The sequence below is a fragment of the Ictidomys tridecemlineatus genome, chromosome 5, assembly GCF_052094955.1.
Source record: "Ictidomys tridecemlineatus isolate mIctTri1 chromosome 5, mIctTri1.hap1, whole genome shotgun sequence".
NCBI classification, from domain to species: Eukaryota; Metazoa; Chordata; class Mammalia; order Rodentia; family Sciuridae; genus Ictidomys; species Ictidomys tridecemlineatus.
This window is the reverse complement of record NC_135481.1, coordinates 199,324,836-199,344,757: the sequence shown is the minus strand read 5'-3', so window position 1 is coordinate 199,344,757 and position 19,922 is coordinate 199,324,836. Positions and strand designations below refer to the sequence as shown.

At 63.4% G+C, this 19,922-nt stretch overlaps 1 protein-coding gene across 1 annotated transcript in view; it reads right to left on the bottom strand.

The window, feature by feature from the left end:
* Window positions 1-5,915: 5,915 nt before the first annotated feature.
* The window catches only part of Ntsr1 (neurotensin receptor 1), a 34,908-nt gene continuing 20,901 nt past the window's right edge, over window positions 5,916-19,922 (bottom strand). The window contains exons 2-4 of the mRNA XM_005325312.4: window positions 10,424-10,625; window positions 9,247-9,337; window positions 5,916-8,261 (exon numbers count right to left, since the gene is read on the bottom strand). Coding sequence (XP_005325369.2) covers window positions 8,012-8,261; window positions 9,247-9,337; window positions 10,424-10,625 — 543 coding nt within the window. The 3' untranslated portion in view covers window positions 5,916-8,011. The remainder of the gene's footprint in view (window positions 8,262-9,246; window positions 9,338-10,423; window positions 10,626-19,922) is intronic.

The window sequence follows — 19,922 nt, the reverse complement described above, 5'->3', positions numbered from 1 at the left end:
TCCAGGCGGGACAGCTGACAGTAGCCCTGCCGTGTGCTCTGCCTGGACCTGGCAGGTGCCACAGCCTTTGAGCCTCCGCTTCCCGTCTGTAGCGTGGGGGAGTAACACAGAGTCCAGGTGAGGCTTAGGTGGGTGATGGACGCAGGACACCCACATCCAGCGCTGGCCCTGCTGCTCAGAGCGAGAGGGACTTGAGCAGAATTCATCGTGAGCCACTGGCAGCACTTCCCCTTCGGATCTGTGGCCACTGCTCCAGGGTCAGGGCTCTCACCCGGACAGGCTGTCACGTGCACACAGGGACACAGTGGGCTATGTCTCCTTGCACCGGCTCTCTGGGTGCCTCTGCATAGCTGGAAGAAAATTCAGGGACATGGCCATCCCCAGACCCTCCTGGGGGAAAGTGTCCCCAACAGCCATCAGGCACAGCAAGCTCCCCCTGCCCAGAGCCCAGCCATTCAGCTTCATCAAGAAGATGCATCAGCATGTCCTGGATGTGTAGGAGGGAGACTGACTTGTCCTTCTCCAAGGCCAGCACAAAGCCTGGTGCCCAGGGGAGAGGAAGGGAGGGACACACCCCAGCAGAGCCCCACCCTTCCTTTGTGGCTCCAGGGCAGACCACTCCCCTTTGGCCCCTGAGAGAGAGCAGAAGCCCTTGGTTCCCTTCCTGGGGGCTGATGGACTTCAGCCAGGGCCTCTGTCTCAGGGCAGGTGTGGGAAACAGGCTCCTGTTGATGGGCTGGACCCCAGGACTGTGGCTTGTGCCCCAGGAGTCTCTGCCCTGGTCCTGTGAGCTGCATGCACCCAGGGGCTCACTTCAGGTCTGGGTGGAGGGAAAGATCCGGATCTCTGCCTCTGCTCCCTGCTCCTCCCTGGTCCCCCTCTCTCCTCCTCTCCCCACTCTCCTCCTCTCCTCCCTGCTCCTCCCTGGTTCCCCCTCTCCTCCTCTCCCCCACTCTCCTCCTCTCCCCCCTGCTCCTCCCTGGTCCCCCTCTCTCCTCCTCTCCCCACTCTCCTCCTCTCCTCCCTGGTCCCCCTCTCTCCTCCTCTCCCCGACTCTCCTCCTCTCCTCCCTGCTCCTCCCTGGTCCCCACTCTCCTCCTCTCCCCACTCTCTCCTCTCCTCCCTGCTCCTCCCTGGTCCCCCTCTCTCCTCCTATCCCCCACTCTCCTCCTCTCCTCCCTGCTCCTCCCTGGTCCCCCTCTCTCCTCCTCTCCTCCACTCTCTGCCTCCTCCCTGCTCCTCCCTGGTCCCCTCTCTCCTCCTCTCCCCCACTCTCCTCCTCTCCCCCCTGCTCCTCCCTGGTCCCCCTCTCTCCTCCTCTCCCCACTCTCCTCCTCTCCTCCCTGGTCCCCCTCTCTCCTCCTCTCCCCGACTCTCCTCCTCTCCTCCCTGCTCCTCCCTGGTCCCCACTCTCCTCCTCTCCCCACTCTCTCCTCTCCTCCCTGCTCCTCCCTGGTCCCCCTCTCTCCTCCTCTCCCCCACTCTCCGCCTCTCCTCCCTGCTCCTCCCTGGTCCCCCTCTCTCCTCCTATCCCCCACTCTCTTCCTCTCCTCCCTGCTCCTCCCTGGTCCCCCTCTCTCCTCCTCTCCCCCACTCTCTGCCTCTCCTCCCTGCTCCTCCCTGGTCCCCCTCTCTCCTCCTCTCCCCCACTCTCCTCCTCTCCTCCCTGCTCCTCCCTGGTCCCCCTCTCTCCTCCTCTCCCCCACTCTCCTCCTCTCCTCCCTGCTCCTCCCTGGTCCCCATCTCTCCTCCTCTCCCCCACTCTCCTCCTCTCCTCCCTGCTCCTCCCTGGTCCCCCTCTCTCCTCCTCTTCCCCACTCTCCTCCTCTCCTCCCTTGCTCCTCCCTGGTCCCCCTCTCTCCTCCTCTCCCCCACTCTCCTCCTCTCCTCCCTGCTCCTCCCTGGTCCCCCTCTCTCCTCCTCTCCCCCACTCTCCTCCTCTCCTCCCTGCTCCTCCCTGGTCCCCCTCTCTCCTCCTCTCCCCCACTCTCCTCCTCTCCTCCCTGCTCCTCCCTGGTCCCCCTCTCTCCTCCTCTCCCCCACTCTCCTCCTCTCCTCCCTGCTCCTCCCTGGTCCCCCTCTCTCCTCCTCTCCCCCACTCTCCTCCTCTCCTCCCTGCTCCTCCCTGGTCCCCCTCTCTCCTCCTCTCCCCCACTCTCCTCCTCTCCTCCCTGCTCCTCCCTGGTCCCCCTCTCTCCTCCTCTTCCCCACTCTCCTCCTCTCCTCCCTGCTCCTCCCTGGTCCCCCTCTCTCCTCCTCTCCCCCACTCTCCTCCTCTCCTCCCTGCTCCTCCCTGGTCCCCCTTTCTCCTCCTCTTCCCCACTCTCCTCCTCTCCTCCCTGCTCCTCCCTGGTCCCCCTCTCTCTTTTTCTCCCCCACTCTCCTCCTCTCCTCCCTGCTCCTCCCTGGTCCCCCTCTCTCCTCCTATCCCCCACTCTCCTCCTCTCCTCCCTGCTCCTCCCTGGTCCCCCTGTCTCCTCCTCTCCCCCACTCTCATCCTCTCCTCCCTGCTCCTCCCTGGTCCCCCTCTCTCCTCCTCTCCCCCACTCTCCTCCTCTCCTCCCTGCTCCTCCCTGGTCCCCCTCTCTCCTCCTATCCCCCACTTTCCTCCTCTCCTCCCTGCTCCTCCCTGGTCCCCCTCTCTCTTCCTATCCCCCACTCTCCTCCTCTCCTCCCTGCTCCTCCCTGGTCCCCCTCTCTCCTCCTCTTCCCTACTCTCCTCCTCTCCTCCCTGCTCCTCCCTGGTCCCCCTCTCTCCTCCTATCCCCCACTTTCCTCCTCTCCTCCCTGCTCCTCCCTGGTCCCCCTCTCTCTTCCTATCCCCCACTCTCCTCCTCTCCTCCCTGCTCCTCCCTGGTCCCCCTCTCTCCTCCTCTTCCCTACTCTCCTCCTCTCCTCCCTGCTCCTCCCTGGTCCCCCTCTCTCCTCCTCTCCTCCACTCTCCTCCTCTCCTCCCTGCTCCTCCCTGGTCCCCCTGTCTCCTCCTCTCCCCCACTCTCCTCCTCTCCTCCCTGCTCCTCCCTGGTCCCCCTGTCTCCTCCTCTCCCCCACTCTCCTCCTCTCCTCCCTGTCCTCCCTGGTCCCCCTGTCTCCTCCTCTCCCCCACTCTCCTCCTCTCCTCCCTGCTCCTCCCTGCTCCTTTCTGGTCCCCCTCTCTCTTTTTCTCCCCCACTCTTCGCCTCTCCTCCCTGCTCCTCCCTGGTTTCCCTCTCTCCTGTCTCCCTCACTCTCTGCGTGTCCTCCCCTTGCTCTCTCCCATCCCCCTCAGTCTCCACCCATGCCGGAGTCTAGGCTGGGATCTGGTGTCTGGGCTCCTGTCCTCATGTGGCCACCTCCTATGGCTGGTTGGGACGCCCTGGTCTCTTTCTCTCTGGCGGAGAGACTGAAACAGGGTTGAATGTCAGGTGCCTGAGATGACCCCAGGAAGAGCGTGGGTAGGGCAGGGGAGGGAGCAGGGCCCGTGCAGGGCAAGGCTGCTGCCCCACTGGGTGATCACCCTCAGCAGAGGAGGAGGCCGGGCGAGGACCTATGCAGAGGGCCGTGCGTTCCCCTGGGGTCCTGTGTGTGCTGGAGCTGGGGGTTCTTGCCTTCCTCCCCAAGAGCCTCCTCCAACTGCTGACTGGTGCTCAGCAGCTGTGGGGGAGGACAGGGTGGCTGAGCAAGGTCCTGCCCCAGGCCCGAGTAACTAAGGGCTTCTGGGCCCAGCCGGGCTTTCCTGGGCTCCGGTGGTTCTGCTGCCCACCTCACTAGCCAGGCCAGGCAGCCCAGGCAGCAAGGCCCCGTGGGTGAGAGGGCCGGCGTGTGCGTGCAGGTCATGTGCTCATGGTGTGTGAGTGTGCCCTGGCATGTGCATACGAGCATGTGACGCTCACCTGCACTCCACGTCCCCCTTGTGTCCACAGGAGATTGTGCACTAGTGTCACACTCGTGCTGTGCGGGCGTAGCGAGTGTACAATCATCCTCTGCATGCTGTGCCTGTGTGTGCTGGGAGGCCCTGGGAGGGCAGGTGCTGGACGGCCTCCTGCCCACCTGGTGCTGTCTGCTGTCCACCCCGCTGGCCCCTGCCTCGCCCCCTGCCCCGCCTTGGCGGGCTCTCTCTGATGGGTGGTGTTCCTTTCATCAGTCCAGCCTGGACGTGGTTTCCATGGTGTTCTGGTAAGAACTGGGTTCAGATCGTAATTGCAGGGAGCCGTGAGGGAGGGGAGGGGCTGTGTTATGTTTCCTTCCAGTGCGTTCAAGACTAGGGATTCTCTCCCAAGCCCGTCCCGTTGCCTAGCAATGGTGTGAGCCCGCCCACTCCTCTGTCCGGGTCCTGGAACAGGGCTGAGTTCAGGAGACCTGCAGGGTGGGAGGCTCGGCCAGGGCTCTCACCTTGGTGGCTGGCCTGGAGGGTGGTCGGGGTCAGGGCTGCCTGCCCTCTGTCCCTCAACCTCCCTCTCATGACCGGCTGGAATTTTGCCGTGAGTCTCATTCCCCTGACACTGGTCAGCGTGCCTCTGAGGTCAGTGTGGGGGCCAGCTCCCCAGGCCTCTGAGCGAGTGGGATGAGGGCCTTTGCACAGAGCTCTGGAGCCTCACGGTTCTGGCTCTGCCCCTCAGGAAAGGGCCGGGCCCCCTTTGAGGGCACCTGCCCCAGGAGCCCCTGGCTGGGGAGTGGGTGTTAGATGAAGGTGGGGGGGCTGGGGAGCTAAGGGTGGTGCTCCCCACTGCAGAGACCTTCAGCAGGCTCCTGTGGTTCTGGTGCTGACCAGTCCCCCGACCACCAGGGACACTGGGCAAAGGAGTCCTGGAGGCCTGCAGTCCGGACGACTTCCTTGCTGCCCCACAGAAGGCAGCACTTGGCTGTGGACAAGGCCCTGTCTCCATCTGTGGGCCTGGGGGACGCAAGTGTGTCTGAGTGTGTGTGAGTGTGTGTGAACATGTATGAGCATGTGTGTGAGTGTGTATGAGTGTGAATGAGCATGTGTGAGTGTGGCTACCTGAACCACTGGGGACTCATGCAGGTGGACAGGACCCATGCCCCTCTGTCCCCGGTGCACGGCCCACGCTCAGGAGAAGCCACTCCTTCCTGGCTCCCTGCAGACTGGGATGGAGCAGAGACCTGGCAGGTCAAAGGTCATGGGGGCTCCTGCGCTGGGCAGAGAACCTGGTGAGGGAAAGCAGACCATGGGCCGGCAGCGAGGCCAGGTGACAGTCAGCGCCAGGTCCTGGAGGCAGGGGAGCTGGCGGGTTTCGGTGGGCCTCCCGTCAGGGGTCTTCTGCTGTCGCTCTGGTCAGAGCACAGCTGTTGGGCTGAGCTGCACGGTTTGTGGGGTCCGGCCAGACCTTGGCCTTGCTCCTGTCTGTGCCCAGCGTCTTATTTTAAGGAGAATCCTACTTGCCAAACCCAGGGGTTTGTTATATTTCACCCATTTTTTTTTTGTGGTGTTGGGGATCAAGCCCAGAGCCTGCTGGGCAAAGGCTCTTCCCTCACCTACACCCCCAGACCCAGTAATTCTACTTTAAAACACGTAACCAGAGTTCTAGAAGGCACTTTGTTGGCTGTGCGCGGAGAATTTCTGCAGAGAACAGTGGAGGCTGCTCAGGAGCTGGGGAGGGGGCGGGGGGCTCTGTGCTCACCCTGGCAGGTCCCCAGCCGAGTCCTCAGCCCACGCATCTTGGTGAGAGTGCCAAGCAGGGGCTGGAGAGATAGCTCAGTGGTAAAGTGCCTGCCCAGCATGCATGAGGTCCTGAGTTCAATCCCCATCACCACATAAAAAATAAACAACAATAAAAATGATATTTTAAAAAAATCACCACTTACTTTAAAAAAAAAAAAAAAGAATGCCAAGCAGGACTCTGCCCGTGCCACCGCCGTGGGAACGAGTGAGAGAGAGAGGGGATGTGCGCGGAGGCCCTGAACAGAAAAGTCCAACCTGGGGTCCACAGGGTCCTTTATTGAGATATGGGGGCTTCTTCAACTGCAGAGTGGTGGGGTGGGGACATTCCGAGGGACACTGGAGTTACACAGTGGGTTTTGCCATCAACACTGGGCTCATGGGACTCTGGTCTCTGTGGGAGACATGCCCACAGCACGCAGGGCTGGGATCCCATCAGTGTCATGGCGCGTGTGGCCCTGCATGGACACGTGCCCACCACGTTCAGCACTCAGGACTGCGACGATGGCCTAGCCAGACACTGGTCACAGCCCAGACCCTCCAGGCAGACCTGCCTCCAGTGCTCTGGTGGACTGGGCCTGATCTCAGGGTGTGTCCTCCTGCCTCCAGGACAGTCCCGGCAGTCTGAGGTGGGATGGCCAGGCCTGCTCCTGGACGGGAGTCTGAGGCTCAGAGGAGTCATGCCAACACCTGGAGTCCGGGAGGGGCCTCTGGGTGGACTGTGTGAGTGCTCAGACGTCTGGTGCCAGCGCCCAGCCTCACCCACCGCTGCTGAGGGTGGTGCTGCCCTGGCCTCCAGAACCCCCGAGTGGGCACGGCAGACCCTGTGGTGGGCACTGGGGTGAAGGAGCAGATGGGCCTGACTTGCCTAGGCCTGCCCTTGGTGACCTGAAAGGTCATGTGGCTTACAGAGGGATTTTGTGGGGTCCAAAGAGCACTCCAGTTGATAGCAGAGTGGCCTGAACCGGGTGGCCACAGTAGGATCCCTGTGTCCCAGGACAGTGCTGCTTTGCAGCCTGTTTGCCACCCACTGTTCCCCTCCTGGGCCAGGGGACCCAAGACGGCAGAAGCTACTTTTAAACGGGCTCAGTCTTGCTTCCTGGCACTTGGCACCCGCTGGTCCAGGCAGCTCATCTTGGGATCTGTCTCAGGGGCTCAGAACCTTCTCGGCAGGGGCCTGGGCAGGTTCTGTCCTGTTTGGAGACGGCTCCTAGAGACCAGGGAGGCGCCCGCTGGCAGGCTCTTCCAGGCGCCAGAGCCTGGGGCCAGGGCTGCTGCCTGGCAGCTGGTGACAGATGAACCCGTGTCTCAGCCGCGGGCTGCTGGCCAGCAGGGTGCCTGGAGCGGGCTCCTGACCTGCGGCCAGCCCTGGGCACCTGGCACCTGTCACAGGACATGGTCCCAGCAGCCCTGGCCCATGCCCTCCCACTGCTTAGGCCACCCCCTGGCCCCAACGCCATCCCAGGCTGCTGCCTGCCAGTCCTCAGCCCGCTCAGTCCGAGACTCAAGGCTGAGAGTGCGCTGAATGACCCAGGACACCTGGGGGAGGCAGACACCCCGATCTGCGGTTCCCTCTGCACCTGTGGGGTCTCGGCCCCTCCTGCAGGATGTCCCTGCAGGGCCCCCAGGGAAAGGTCGGGCCAGCAGGAGGGAGGCCCTGGGCTGGAGCGTCCAGGCTGGCTCTTTATGAACGTATCAGTTGGAGCCTGAGCTTCCTCTGTGGTCACCAGGGTGAGGGCAAGTAGAGGGGTCCCCTCACATCCAGCATGGTCCCCAGGCCTGAAGGAGAGTATCAGGGTCTGGGTGTGAGGCCCAGGCTGTGGCACTTACTGGACCTTGAACTGGACTCACCCTGAACCAGAGGCAGAGGGAGGCCAGGATGGAGCCCATGACGGGCTGGGTGGCCTCTCCTGGCTGTCCACCCCTGGGGTGGGCGGTGGCCTCTCCTGGCTGTCCACCCCTGGGGTGGGCGGTGGCTGGGGTCCTGTGGTGAGACCTAGTGCGGGCACTGAAGCGCCCTGGGGAGACACAGCCCAGCTGCCCAGGCCAGCCCCGGGGGCTCCTTTCATGTCCTTTCTGGCCATCCATTAGCCTGGGGACAAAGAAGCTGCCCCCCACTGAGCACTGGCTGCCCAGTGAAAGGCTGATTTTGGATCTGGGAGGTGAACAAAATCTCCATCTGGCTTTTAAAGGCAGGGGATGAAGAAGCGGGGACAGGGTGGGGGAAAGAAGCCTCTGTGGTGGGGGTGCTGGGCCCAGGCCCAGGCGAGCTGGCCGCTGGCCGGACCCTGGAGGCCCTGGGTGGGGCTGCCGCCTGCTCCCAGCCTCCTTAGGCCTCGAAGCTCCCGCTGGACCCTAGTACAGCGTCTCCCGGGTGGCGCTGCTGGAGTAGGCGTGGTTGCTGGACACACTGTTGGGCTTCCTGGAGAAGGCGGGCCTCTTCCTCCCGCACCGCCATGTGGGACAGAGGCAGGCCAGGGTGGACAGGAAGATCTCACGGAAGTTGGCGGAGACCAGGTTGTAGAGGATGGGGTTGATGGTGGAGCTGACGTAGAAGAGTGCGTTGGTCAGCATGAAGAAGTAGTGGTAGAAGTCGTAGAGGAACCTGGGGGTGAGAGGCGCTCAGACCCTGCCGCCCGCAGGCAAGGCGTGGCCAGCGCAGCTGCGCTGTTCTGCATGGACGCCTGGTAATAGGCCTGGGCCTGGCTCCTGCACTCTTGCCTGGACCTGGCCTCTTCAGGAGGGCTCCGTTTATCCTGGCCCTCACCTCTCCTGCAGCCCACCTGGACTGTCCTGTAGCCCAGCACCCAAGGCCTGGCTGACCCCCGGCCTAACTTGCAGCCTGGCCAGCACGGCTCACCTCAGCTCGCCCGCCCCCCCAGGGCGTCTCACTCCCCGCCGGGTGGGAGTTTCAGCAGCCTTTCCCGGGCCTGCCCTCTCCTCCCTGCTCTGTCCCGCCCCAGGCATGCTGACCCAGGGGTGCCCATCAGGCTGAAGGACCTGTCACCAGCGGACCTGGCAGCCCTGACGTGCATGGGACAGTGTACGCTGCAGCCGTGGCGGTGGCCTCAGAAAGGCCTGCTGGCGGGTGTGTGGCTCAGGACCTCACCACCGCCGGGTGGGAGGCCTGCACCTTAACTCTCTGTACACGCAGGGAGTATGCCACGCACCTTCTCTTCCATTCTGGAGCCCAGAACGCTGCTGCCTGCCAGATAGCGGGCACCTCGTGTGCCTCCGTGACCAGTCCCCGGGAGAACCCAGGTGCCGGGATGCCTGCAGGTTTCCCAGGTGACTGGCCTCTGGAGAGCTAAGCGTGTCTTCCTCCCCCTGATTCCTGCTCCTGTGTCCACAGTTATTAGCTGTGACAAGTCATAGCCCCGAGTGTGACTCCATTGGGTCCCTGGGTGCAGCCCAGGTTGTGGTGGCCCAACAGCTACCCCTTGAGACCTAATGTAAACGTGGCAGGATTCTTAGGGTCCGCTGCCCCTCTGCCTGACCCCCTCCACAGCCTCTCCTGCCCAGCCCAGCCCTGCCCTGTGCTGCCCACTCCACCTGCCCTGGGGGTGTCCACTCGGGGCCCAAGCACTCACGGGGTCCACTGCTCATCAGAGATGTAGCAGAACATGAGGCGCCGCACGTGGTAAGGCAGCCAGCAGACCACAAAGGCGATGACCACAGCGCCTGAGGGACAGACCGGGGCCTCAGAGATGCAGGAAGACGTCCCAAGCACATAGAGGGGGACATGTCCCTAAGCTGCCCGGGCTACCAGAGCGAGCTGTCGGCTCACCGCGATCCCATCAAGTCCAGTCCTGACATCCAGGAGGAATCTCAAAGGACCCTGAGGAGCAAGAACAGCCTTGCAAAAGAAGGACGAGCTGGAGACCACCGTGGGCTACCTGCAGGGCACTGATGGGATGGCCACCAGCGACATCCCCAGGGCGGCTCTGCTGGGACCGGGTGCCCCTTGCTGCTCCAGCCGGGGCTCCTCTGACGGCAGCCCTCAGACCCCTCCTCAGGACCAGGTCCCCGTCACTCTGCTTCAGTGACCGGGAGACTGAGGTGGGGGCAGTGCCTGCCAGAGGACAGCGTTTGGAAAAGTCCTCTCCACAGGTGCTACCTCTGGGCATAGCCTGGGCCCAGGGTGGCCGCTGCCCCCTCGTGAGCCCTGCCCCAGCTCCTGGGCGGGAGGCTCTGGGCTGTGGAGCTGCAGGGCTGGCCTTTAGGTTCCCTGCCCGCAAGGCAGTGGCCGCACTTGGGACTCAACAGGGCAAGTCCCCGGAGACCTGGCCTCACCCCAGAACAAATCTGAGGGCCCGGGCCCAGGAAGGAGCTGAGGTTTGGGTTTGGCAAACGGAAATGCGGTCCAGGCACCTGGAATGAGAGTCCTCCCGGACTCCTTCGCCTCACACCTGGAGTCACCCGAGGTGCAGGGAGCAGGACGCAGCCCGCCCTCCGCCCAGAACCCCGCCCCGGGGCCTCCGCACTGGCTGTGTTTCCTTCTTCCGGCTCATCGCTGTCTGAAGGTGCCAGGGCACAACTTGGGTCCCCAGAGCCCCTGTCCCCAGCGCGCAGGGCTGGCCTCCACCTCTGCTGCCCTCTTGCCTGTGAGCAAGAGGCCCGCCCCACAGGCTGGTGAGGCGCCAAGGAGAGAAGGCAGGGAGAGCACCCGGCCAGGCGTCCGCCCTGGCTTCTGTCCCCTGTCCTCGAGCCCTGCTCCACTCTGGGTCCCACGGCACTGGCCCCACCCCAGGGCCCACGGTCACCTACGTAGGACCCGGACGCCGTGCCGCAGGGCCTGGATCCTGCCGGGCTCGACGGACAGGCTGAAGGTGCTGTGCTGGGCGCCCACCGTGCTCACCCGGCCCTGCTCGGCGGCCTGGCGCACCATGATGGTCAGCTTGTTGGCGATGACGGTGTTCAGGACCGAGATGACCACCATGGGGAACACGAAGGACATGAAGGTGTTGATCTGCAGGGAGCAAGGGAGGGCGTCAGCCTGGGCAGGAGGCCAGCCGGGCCTGCAGCGGGAGGCGCTCCACCCACACAGGCCAGGCGGCCTGGCCCCCAGTGCCGCGACCCCCAGCCCCGAGCCGACTCCCTGTCACTGTCCCCAGCCCTCCCCACCTGACCTGGCTCCCAGGTCTGGGCAGGTCATGTCCACAGCTGCAGCCCCACTTATGTAGCTGCTCCACGGAGACAGGTCCCACCCTGTGCACTGACCGCTCACGTCACCCTAGGTGGACCGTCACCCCACCCGCTGCCTCTCAGGCTGGAAGCCTCAGCCCTTCTTCCCCGCACCTGGCCCCATCCACACCTCCAACCCCCCCCTGGGAACACCGAGTCCCAGAGACCAAGCACCAGCCTGGGCCACCGGCCCAGAGGTGGCAGGACCTGGATTTGATGCAGGCACCTGTTTAACTAGTGGCCAGGCCTGTCCAGAGAGGGGAGTGCCATGCCACCTCCTGAACCGGAGGCGCCAGTCGGCACGGGAACAGAGCACACCAGTGGGCGTGCCCCAGCAGTGGCCTCAGTGCCGGGCCTGGTGCCCTTTGTGGAGGACAATCATGGCCACGACCTGTGAAGGAGGGAAGGGAACATGGAGACCCAGAACAGCTGCCCAGAAATGCTGGAAGTTTCTAGATCATGGACAGGTTCGCTCTCTGGGCCTCTTGTGCATTGGCCAAAGCAACCCTGAAGGCCCTGTCCCCCCCGGCAGCTCCAGACCCCACTCAGGAGGGCTTGGCGCCTTCAGGGAGAGGAGGCCTGAGCTCACCTGGGCCCGTTGGCTCAAGCTGTGCCTAAAGGGGACAAGCTGCTGGGGTGTGGGGAGTGACCTTCTGACCTGGTGTGTGGACAGTCCTGCTCTGCGCCAGGGGGCTCTGGAGCCTAGGGAGCTGCCTCCCTCCTGCATGCGTCCGGTCCCTATCCTGGTCCCCAGGCAACAGGACACTAACATGACGGCGGTACTGGGCCACAGGGCCCTGGCTCTTTCTGTCTCCTTTCCTGGGGAGCTGCCCACTGCCCATAGGGAAAGGCCACCAGCACGTTTCCGAAGCCCTGGTCTGGCCCTCATCAGTCAAGTGACCACGGCGCTGTCATCTCAGCACCGAGCACATTAGTCTGATGCAGGACACAGGCTTTGCCCTGGGCTCAATGAACTGGAAACAGCACCTGTGGCTGCAGACTCCATCTTGCAGCCGCTGGGGAGAAGTGCCTAGGAATGAAGCCGGCACTGGGGAGCGAAAACCACTCGGGACACCTGGGAGCCCCTGGATCCCACTGTGCCTGCAGCTGTTACCCCTAGACTTGTTTCTTGGACAGAATGAGTCCTCCTCTCCCTGCTGAAGACAGGTTGACTTATTTCCTGGAACTTGTGCCCCGCTCAGTGATCCAGCACCAAGAAAGGCCAGGTGGAAAGAAGACAGAAACGATCACACGCACCCGGATGTCTCCCCTGGCATTTCCCGCCCCTCTGCCAGGCTCCCTGACTGTTAGTGGGGGCCAACGACCGCTGTCTGTATTCAGGGTACATTTTGACATTTGTGTCTGTGAATCGGTCACCACCGTCAAGCCAATTACCCGCCACGGCAGGCCGTCATCCCCTTTCTGTGATCAGGCCACCGGACCGGCTCTCTTAGCCAGTGTGCACAATCCCAGATGCATGCACCTTGCAACCCTGAGAGCTTGGACCAACAGACCCGTGACACAGCCCCAGCCCCCGGTAGCTGCCATCCTACACGTTTCTGAGACGACTTTTCAAGTTCGGTCACGCAGTCTCCTTCTTGCCATGTCGGCTTCTGTCACTTAGTGTCATCTCCTCCAGATTTACCCACATTGCCCCAAGTGGCAGCATCTCCTTCTTTTTTAGGGCTGAGTAGTGTTCCACCTTTTCTCACCATCACCCCACGTCTTGGCTGCGGTGAGCACAGGGGTGGACGTCCCTGCCACAAGTGGATAGCTACTCGACAGTGAGACCACTGGGTCCTAGATTCTGTTCTAAGCTCCTAAGGAACCCCGTGTTGCTTTCCCTGAAGGCGGTACAATATACCTTTGTACTAGCACTGTGGTGGCACTCCCCTCTGCACACTCCCGGGGCGGCCACCTGTTCCACGCCCTCACTGTGAGTCACGTCTTGCTGTGCTTTTGGTCTGCATTTGCCTGGTGTATTTGCCGGCTGCCTTTCCTCCTACCTGCTGGCCATCTGGTGTCCTCACGGAGCATGGCCTCCGGAGTCCTCACCACGCTGGCTCTTGGCTGAGGAGTGGTACGGTGTCCTTGCCTGTTTGGAGGTCACCTCGACAGATCCACAGCCTGCCTGCGTCTCCTCCCGGGCGGCACACGCCTTCCACTGCAGTCCTTCCTGTGCTGTGCAGAAACTTTTGAATTTTAGGTGTTCTTATTTATTTTTGCTTTTGTCTGTTATGTTCTTGGTGACATAGCCCAGAAACCAGGACCGGTGCTGGGGACTCGCGCCTGGCTCCGGGCCTCACGCTCAGCTCTGTGACCAGCTGCAAGTTCTTTCCCATGTGGCGAGACAGACGGTGGACCCTGTTCTTCTGCACATGGACACCTGTCTTCCCAGCACCACTGACCGCGGGGACCTGGCCGTCGTGCCTTGCTGCCCACCTCTCTGTCCGCCGACCACACGCGTGGGGCTGGGTCCCCGAGCTCTCCGTCTCTCCTGTGTGGGCTGGTTCTGTGCCAGCGCCACGCTGTGCCACTCAGCCGCTCTGTGGCGTGGTCTGCGATGAGGGCCGAGGGGCCTCGGCTCTGCTCCTCCTCCAGGCTACGTGGGCGGTTCGGGGCCTCCAAGGGTCGTTTCTTCATCTCTGTGAAAACCGTCAGTGGGAGTTTGGGAGGATTGGCCCTGATCTAAAGGTTGCCTGGGCACTTAGCAGCGGGATTCCTGCCATCCCGACCCCTTCCCACTGTTCTCGGCTCCTCTGTGTTTGCAGCTGTGCAGACCTTTGTCTCCCTGGTCACGCTGCCCCCCGGGGACCTGGTTTGGTAGGTACTGCAAATGGAACTCTCTCCCGATGACTTTCTAGCTGGCTCATGTCAGCGCATGGAAACAACTGATTTTTGTGGTGCAACATCACCATCGTGCATCCTTTAACTCTGGCCTGACTTTTCTGGAGGAGTCTTGGGTTCCTGGCAGTGCGGCCATCTTGTCGGAGAGCAGACATGCCGTCCTTCCTCCCCAGGTGGTGGATTTTATGTCTCTTGCAGCGCAGAGTGGGGTGGGCGGTCAGTGGGGGAGCGGGCCTCCCTGTGAGGGAGGAGCTGTGGCTTTGTCACTCACGGCCTTTACCGTGTGGACTGCACCCAGCCCGCAGGAAGCCCCTAGCTGGGGCCCTGGACAGGTCCTGGGTAGACTCTAGCCTCATGGTCTCCTTTCTAAAAGGGAGACTGACAACTACTCCCTCTAGTGCCAAGAGCATCTCTGATCCCCGACACACCAGGGCTGTCCCAGGTGCTGGCACGGGGCAGGCGCGGCCTCAGGGTGGGGAGCAGGCACCGGCCGCTCTGAGCAGTGCCTCTGTCCTCTCCTTCATGGGGACTTTCGGGGGGAGGAGAGAGGTGGAGTGAAAGGGTTAGATGGTAAAGAGGAGTTCAGGGTCGGCTGGACGGGGTGTGGGTCTGAGGTCCGTGAGGTCGCCCTCAGCATGCCTGCCACGGGAGGGGCGCCCAGGCAGGTGGGAGACCTGACACAGCCACAGACGACACGGGGTGGGCAGTCCACTGCCATCGGCCCTCCTCTGCAGACGAGGAACTCTGGCTTGTTTTGCAGCGGGGCCTTTTGCTCTTGCGTGTAGATGGAGAGACAGTCCCACCCGCTGTCTGCCTCGAGGCTCAGCAACCTCCTACGTGAGGGTGAAGCTCCAGACAGGGCTCAGGAGGTTTTCAGGGCCCTGCAGAGGCAGCGGGGGACAAGAGGCCTCCCACAGGGGGACAGTCAGACTGGGACACACTGTGGCCCCAAGAGTAGATGGCCAGCCCCTGCCAGGCTAGCTCGGTGCCCTCCACATGCTGACCCAGGGCAAGTCCAGGGTCTTGCACTGCCCGTTCTCCTCCTCCACCACACTGAGGCCAGGGGGGTCAAGTGCAGGCTTGGTTCAAGTGGCAGAGCTGGGCGGAACTCACAGGCCACCGCTGAGGCTGGCCAGCCAGCTGTGTCTGTCACACCGTGGGACAGGTGGCTGCGACTGTGGCTTGGGAAAGAGTGAGCCTGGGCAGGTGCAGTGTGCAGGCTCAGGTGTGGCCCCCGGGCACACAGCCTGGCTCTGCAGAAGCCCACCAGGTCGAGCGGGTGGGAGGGTGGCCGCGGGGATCTCGGTTCCTGTGGAGTTGGAGCCAGAGGAGCTCGATCGGTCCAGGTGGCCTCCACAACATCAGACGGAGGCAGAGGTGGCTGGGTTGCCCCCCTCAGGCAGTTCCTATGACAGGTGCCCCAGGGTGAGCAACAGCCCCGTGGTCACACCAGAGCCTCCCAGGCCACCACTCCTTCCTGGACAGGGAGGACATTGGGCAGAAGGAGTCCACGTGCTGCTGGTCTATTCTCACTTGAGAGGTGGGATGCTAGTGTCTGGAGAGCAGGAAGGGGTCGCTCAGGGTGTCACAGGCCAGGATCTCCCAGAAGTGAGATGGTCCAGGTGACTGCCCAGTTCTGGTCCTCCAAGAAGGACTGGGGGTGGGGAGGGAAAGAAAAGCAGCCCAGAGAGCCACAGATGCCTGAGGGCAGGGTCCTGTGTGAGTGGGTGTCCAGGGGGAGGACCGAAGGTATAAGAAGGACCTTGTTCTAGGTGGCTCAGGAGGGGCCAGCCTGGGACGCTGTGCTGCCCCAGTTTCCATGCGGACATTTGAGGGGCCGCGGCTCACACTCTGTGCTGCCAGACCAGGAAGCCAAAGTCGTGGGATTCTCAGCCCAGCAGGGGCGCACGACCTCAGTGGACACTAGCCTCGCAATCAGGACAGGTCAAATCAAGCCTGCCTTGCTGTTCGGTCAGCAGTGACCACAGACCTGGGTCCAGGAGGAGCCTGGTGGATGCCTCCAGGAAGGGGTCCCGGGTCTGACCCTTCACTCACAGAAGCCGCTGGCATCTCCGAGCCAGCGTCAGGCGGAGCAGGAGAGGATGCGGCCTCTTACCCAGGGGCCCTGTGGTCCAGGGGCAGCTTCCAGCTCTGCGGCCCGTTTCAACCAGTCCACCCCACCACCGGAGCTCTGGTGCACAGATCCAGGCTCAATAGGGAAATGATGTTTGGATTCCCTAGCGTCCACCTCCGTCCATGCTGATACCACACTGTGGTCACCACTGGGGTGGCTGCTGGACCCCCTTAGTGGACACGTGTCAACCCTGTGGGGTAGAAGCTGCCACCACCTCGGCCGCCTTCCTGGGGACCCAGGAGATGCTCTGCCCGCGAGAGCTGTTACTGCCCTGCTGTGGCCTGCAGGGGCACACCCATCCTCTTCCCGGGGTGTCCTTCCTGGGCACCTGCCCAGCAGCCTCTACCTGCTTCCCTCCTGTCCTCCTCCCCCTCCGACCCACCTGCGGTCCTCCTCCTCCGGTTTGGAATCTCTGGACCAGGGTATCACAGTGCCTGGGCTCCCAGCCTAGAGATGCCCCAGCCCCAGGAGCCTTGGGAGGTCAGCACCATGGACAGGTCCCTTCGCAAAGGGCAGACTGGCTGGCGGGGGCGGGGAGCTGGCAGGCCTTCCTCCAGGCTGGAGCAGAGAGCAGCCCGGGCCCTCTGCAGGACGGCCCTCCCCACCTCCGCACAGCTGGCGGCCCTGGACGTGGGCTCCCGAGAGCTGGAGCCACAGCGGCCACCATCTGAGCGAGAATTGGCAGAACAGAAAACCCTCGGGAGCCACATCCTGTCTGCTCCTGTCTGTGCTGCTGGCCTGGCACCAGCCTGGCTGCTGGGAGACCATAGCTCGGCACAGAGGCCTCAATCAGATTAGGGAGATGGCCTTTCCCACCGCCCTGGCCTCCTCCACCTGTGCCCAGCCCTCAGCCCTCGGAAGGGCCTCCCCGGCGGGAGGGGTGGGTGTGGGGCCTGGACGAGGCTGGCCAGAGACCTTGACACTGTGCGGAAAATGGCTGTGGGTCTTCCCAGCACCTTCAAGGTGGACAGACGCTGCCCGCACACTGCGCTTGGCATCAGCAGGACAGTGTCCTCCCAGCCCAGGGCAGTGCTCCATCTGGTGGGGAGCCGGCTCCGTCCCGGCCCTGGCCCACGCCGCAGCCGGAAGGAAGCTGCCACCGGCTGTGTCTCTCCGACCAGGGCTCCACGTCCCTCTAGGGTGCTCCACTCTCAGCTGGACAGGCTGACCCTCAGGCTGGCCCCACCCTTTCCCCCAGTGGAGGAGCGCGCCTGGCCTCCCTGTGCCCGCGGCCTCTCCCACGCCCAGCCAGGTTGAGCCTTGTCTGCCTTCCCTCCCTCCCTCCCTCCCTCCCTCCCTCTTCCTTTAAACCTCTTGGCAGTTGTAGATGGACAGCACGCCTTTATTTTTGTGTGGGGCCAAGGGTGGAGGCCAGGCCTCACACGTGCCAGGGCAGCGCTCGGCCGCTGGGCTGCAGCCCCAGCCCTGTCCATATTTTGTAACTCTAGGGCATCAATTTGAGTCTGAAGGATTAAAAGTGGGGTGACTCACTCAGCGTGGGGGTGCAGAAGCTGAACCACCGAGCCCTGCTGAGGCTCCCTGCTCCAGGCCACGAGGGCCGGGACCTGGCCGAGGGCTTCCCGGAGTGGCGCCAAGTCCTCAGCTGGGATGGGGAGGCAGGACTTCACTGTGCATGTCACATACACATTTGGAAAAGGACAGGGATATGGCTGCCCACTCCGGCCACCCATGGCTGGTGGCTGGGGTTCTCTGGCTCCCGTGGCCACTGGCGGCTGAACCACCAGCCCCACAGTTTTGAGTGTTTTCTTGCCACGTAGTTGTGTGGGCAGCAAATATCCTGTTCCTCCCAACGTCTAATTGCCTTCCACTGGCCAAGCTGGTCCCTGTGCTCCCCCTGGACATCTGGCTCCCCCAGCCTCTCCGTGCCTTTCAATAGAATTAGCCCTCCGTCCTGCTGAGGTGAATCTGATTAGGGTGGACACAGAGCCAAGTGTCCTCTCCGGCCGGAAGAGGCTTTGGGGTGGCTGGTGGATAGGGAGGGCTGGGAGTGGGCACCCACGTCCCGCAGAGCCCTCGGTGCAGGGGTGCTGGATCCCACTCCGACAAAACCGGGCCCCGTCTCTCCCCAAGATGACCAGGCATGGGGTCTCCCCCGTCCCCCGTCCCCTGGGCAGTAGGAGCCAGGGCACTGCCCCACACAGGCCCCGCTGGCTGCGGGAAGCCCCAGGGGCACGTGGCCCAGAGGGGCTGCAGGGTGCTCTCCCAGTTCAGGGCAGCCTCCCTCCCCACGCAGGCCACGAGGCCGCGCCCCACTTGTCTGTCACGGCCACACGGGCTCCTCTTCACCTCAGCAGACAGGGAGGGCTCCATCTCCTAGGGTTCTCCACGGTGCGTTTGGGGGTGAGCTGGGGGCTCTGGGTGGGACATGCCCAGGCTTTGTTTCCAGACACTGGGAAGAGGGCAGGCCGGGAGTCCCCCCTCAGGGCAGGCCGTGCCCAGCACTCAGCCTCGCTTCCCTGAGGGGGCTCAGGAGGCCACGTTCCTGCCACTACTGCAAGGCTGAGAAGCTGGGGAGTCGTGGTGAGGGGTCACCCCAACGTTGTCCATCATTTGCCCACCCCAACCCTGTCCTACCGCTGGACCTGGGTCCTGGGCGGGGTCCTCAGATGTTTCCTGTAAAGGCCAGAAGTCACGGATTTTGGCTTGTGGGCCAGGCGGTCTCTGCCCAAACTATTCAACTGGTCACTGTAGCCCAAACATGGCCTGAGACCGAGCGTGAAGGGGCAGGTGGGCCGCAGCAGTGGGCCGGGTGGACTTCACTCCTGGGCCCAGGCCGCCGTCCCCTGTCCTGCAGGCACTGTCTGTCCTGGAAAACTCAGGGCCCAAATCACCAGGGACCGAGGAGGGTCCAAGCCTGTGACTCGTGTGGGTGGGACGGGGAGGAGCAGAAATGGAGGGGCCTCACTGTGGCGCGTGTGCAGAGGGAGGCCAGGTGCAGATGGCAAGGAGCACGGTCCCCACCCGCCTCTCTCCTCACCACCAGGGGCCTTTGGCAGTGACCGACCATCCCTGGGTGGCCGTGGGCCCTGCAGGCAGCGTGTGGCCAACAGGGCCCCGGGCCATCGTGGGGACCCTGGGGGAGAGCTGTCAGGCTAAGATGGCCCCAGGATGGGTCTGCCCGGCGGAGCCGCCCCCCTGGCTCCGTCCATCTCCTCCTGCCTAGTGGGCCTGGCCACACTGGAGGTCAGGGCCCTGCCGGCCTGGTCACTCTGCATCAGATGAGACTTGCCCGAGCACCTCATGCTGACCGTCCCACCTGGTAGCTGGCATCTCCTCCCATGGCAATGCCCCACAGAGACCCTTCCCCTGGTGGGCAAATCCCTTCCCGCAGGCTCGTGGCGTCACCAGCTGCCAGGCGCCCCTGCCAGACGACCTCGTCAGCCATGTCCAAGGAGTGCGCACGACGAGACCTGTTCCCCTCAGTGGGACTCAGAGTCAGCCGCCGCGCTGTGCTCCCAGCCACGCTCACAGCGATCTACCTGCAGAGCCGCAGGAGAGAGGACCACGGCACCGCCCCCTGCAGCCAAGGAGGGTACTGCCCCGGCTGATGGGTGAGAGCCTCAGGCGCAAAGGGTTCCGCAGCCCTCGACTGTGCTGACCCTCAGCCTGGACACCGCCTGCCTCCAGGTGACAGGTGGCCTGGCTCACCTCCCAGGGTCCTTCAGGGCGACCAGGCCCTGGCCACACACAGGGAGATGATTCTGCTTTGGTGCCTTTGAAATGGCCACTCGTAGGCTCTTGAGGGCCTTGCTCTACAATTTCTCCGAGGCCACAGTGGTCATAGAGCACTTGGGCTGCGTCTTCAGGACGTCCATGGGGTAGGGGGTGGTCAGTGCAGCCATTCTCCTGGAGAACTTATGTTGGCACACGTGTGTCCCTGTGTGTGACTGTGTACATGCAGGTCTCTGTGGTCCCGGGTGCCCAGGGCTATGTGTGCCCAGGTGTGTCTGTCTCTGCACACGTGTGTGTCTGTGTGTGACTGTGTACATGTGGGTCTCTGTGGTCCTTGGGGACCCAGGGCTATGTGTGCCCAGGTGTGTCTGTCTCTGCACACGTGTGTGTCTGTGTGTGACTGTGTAC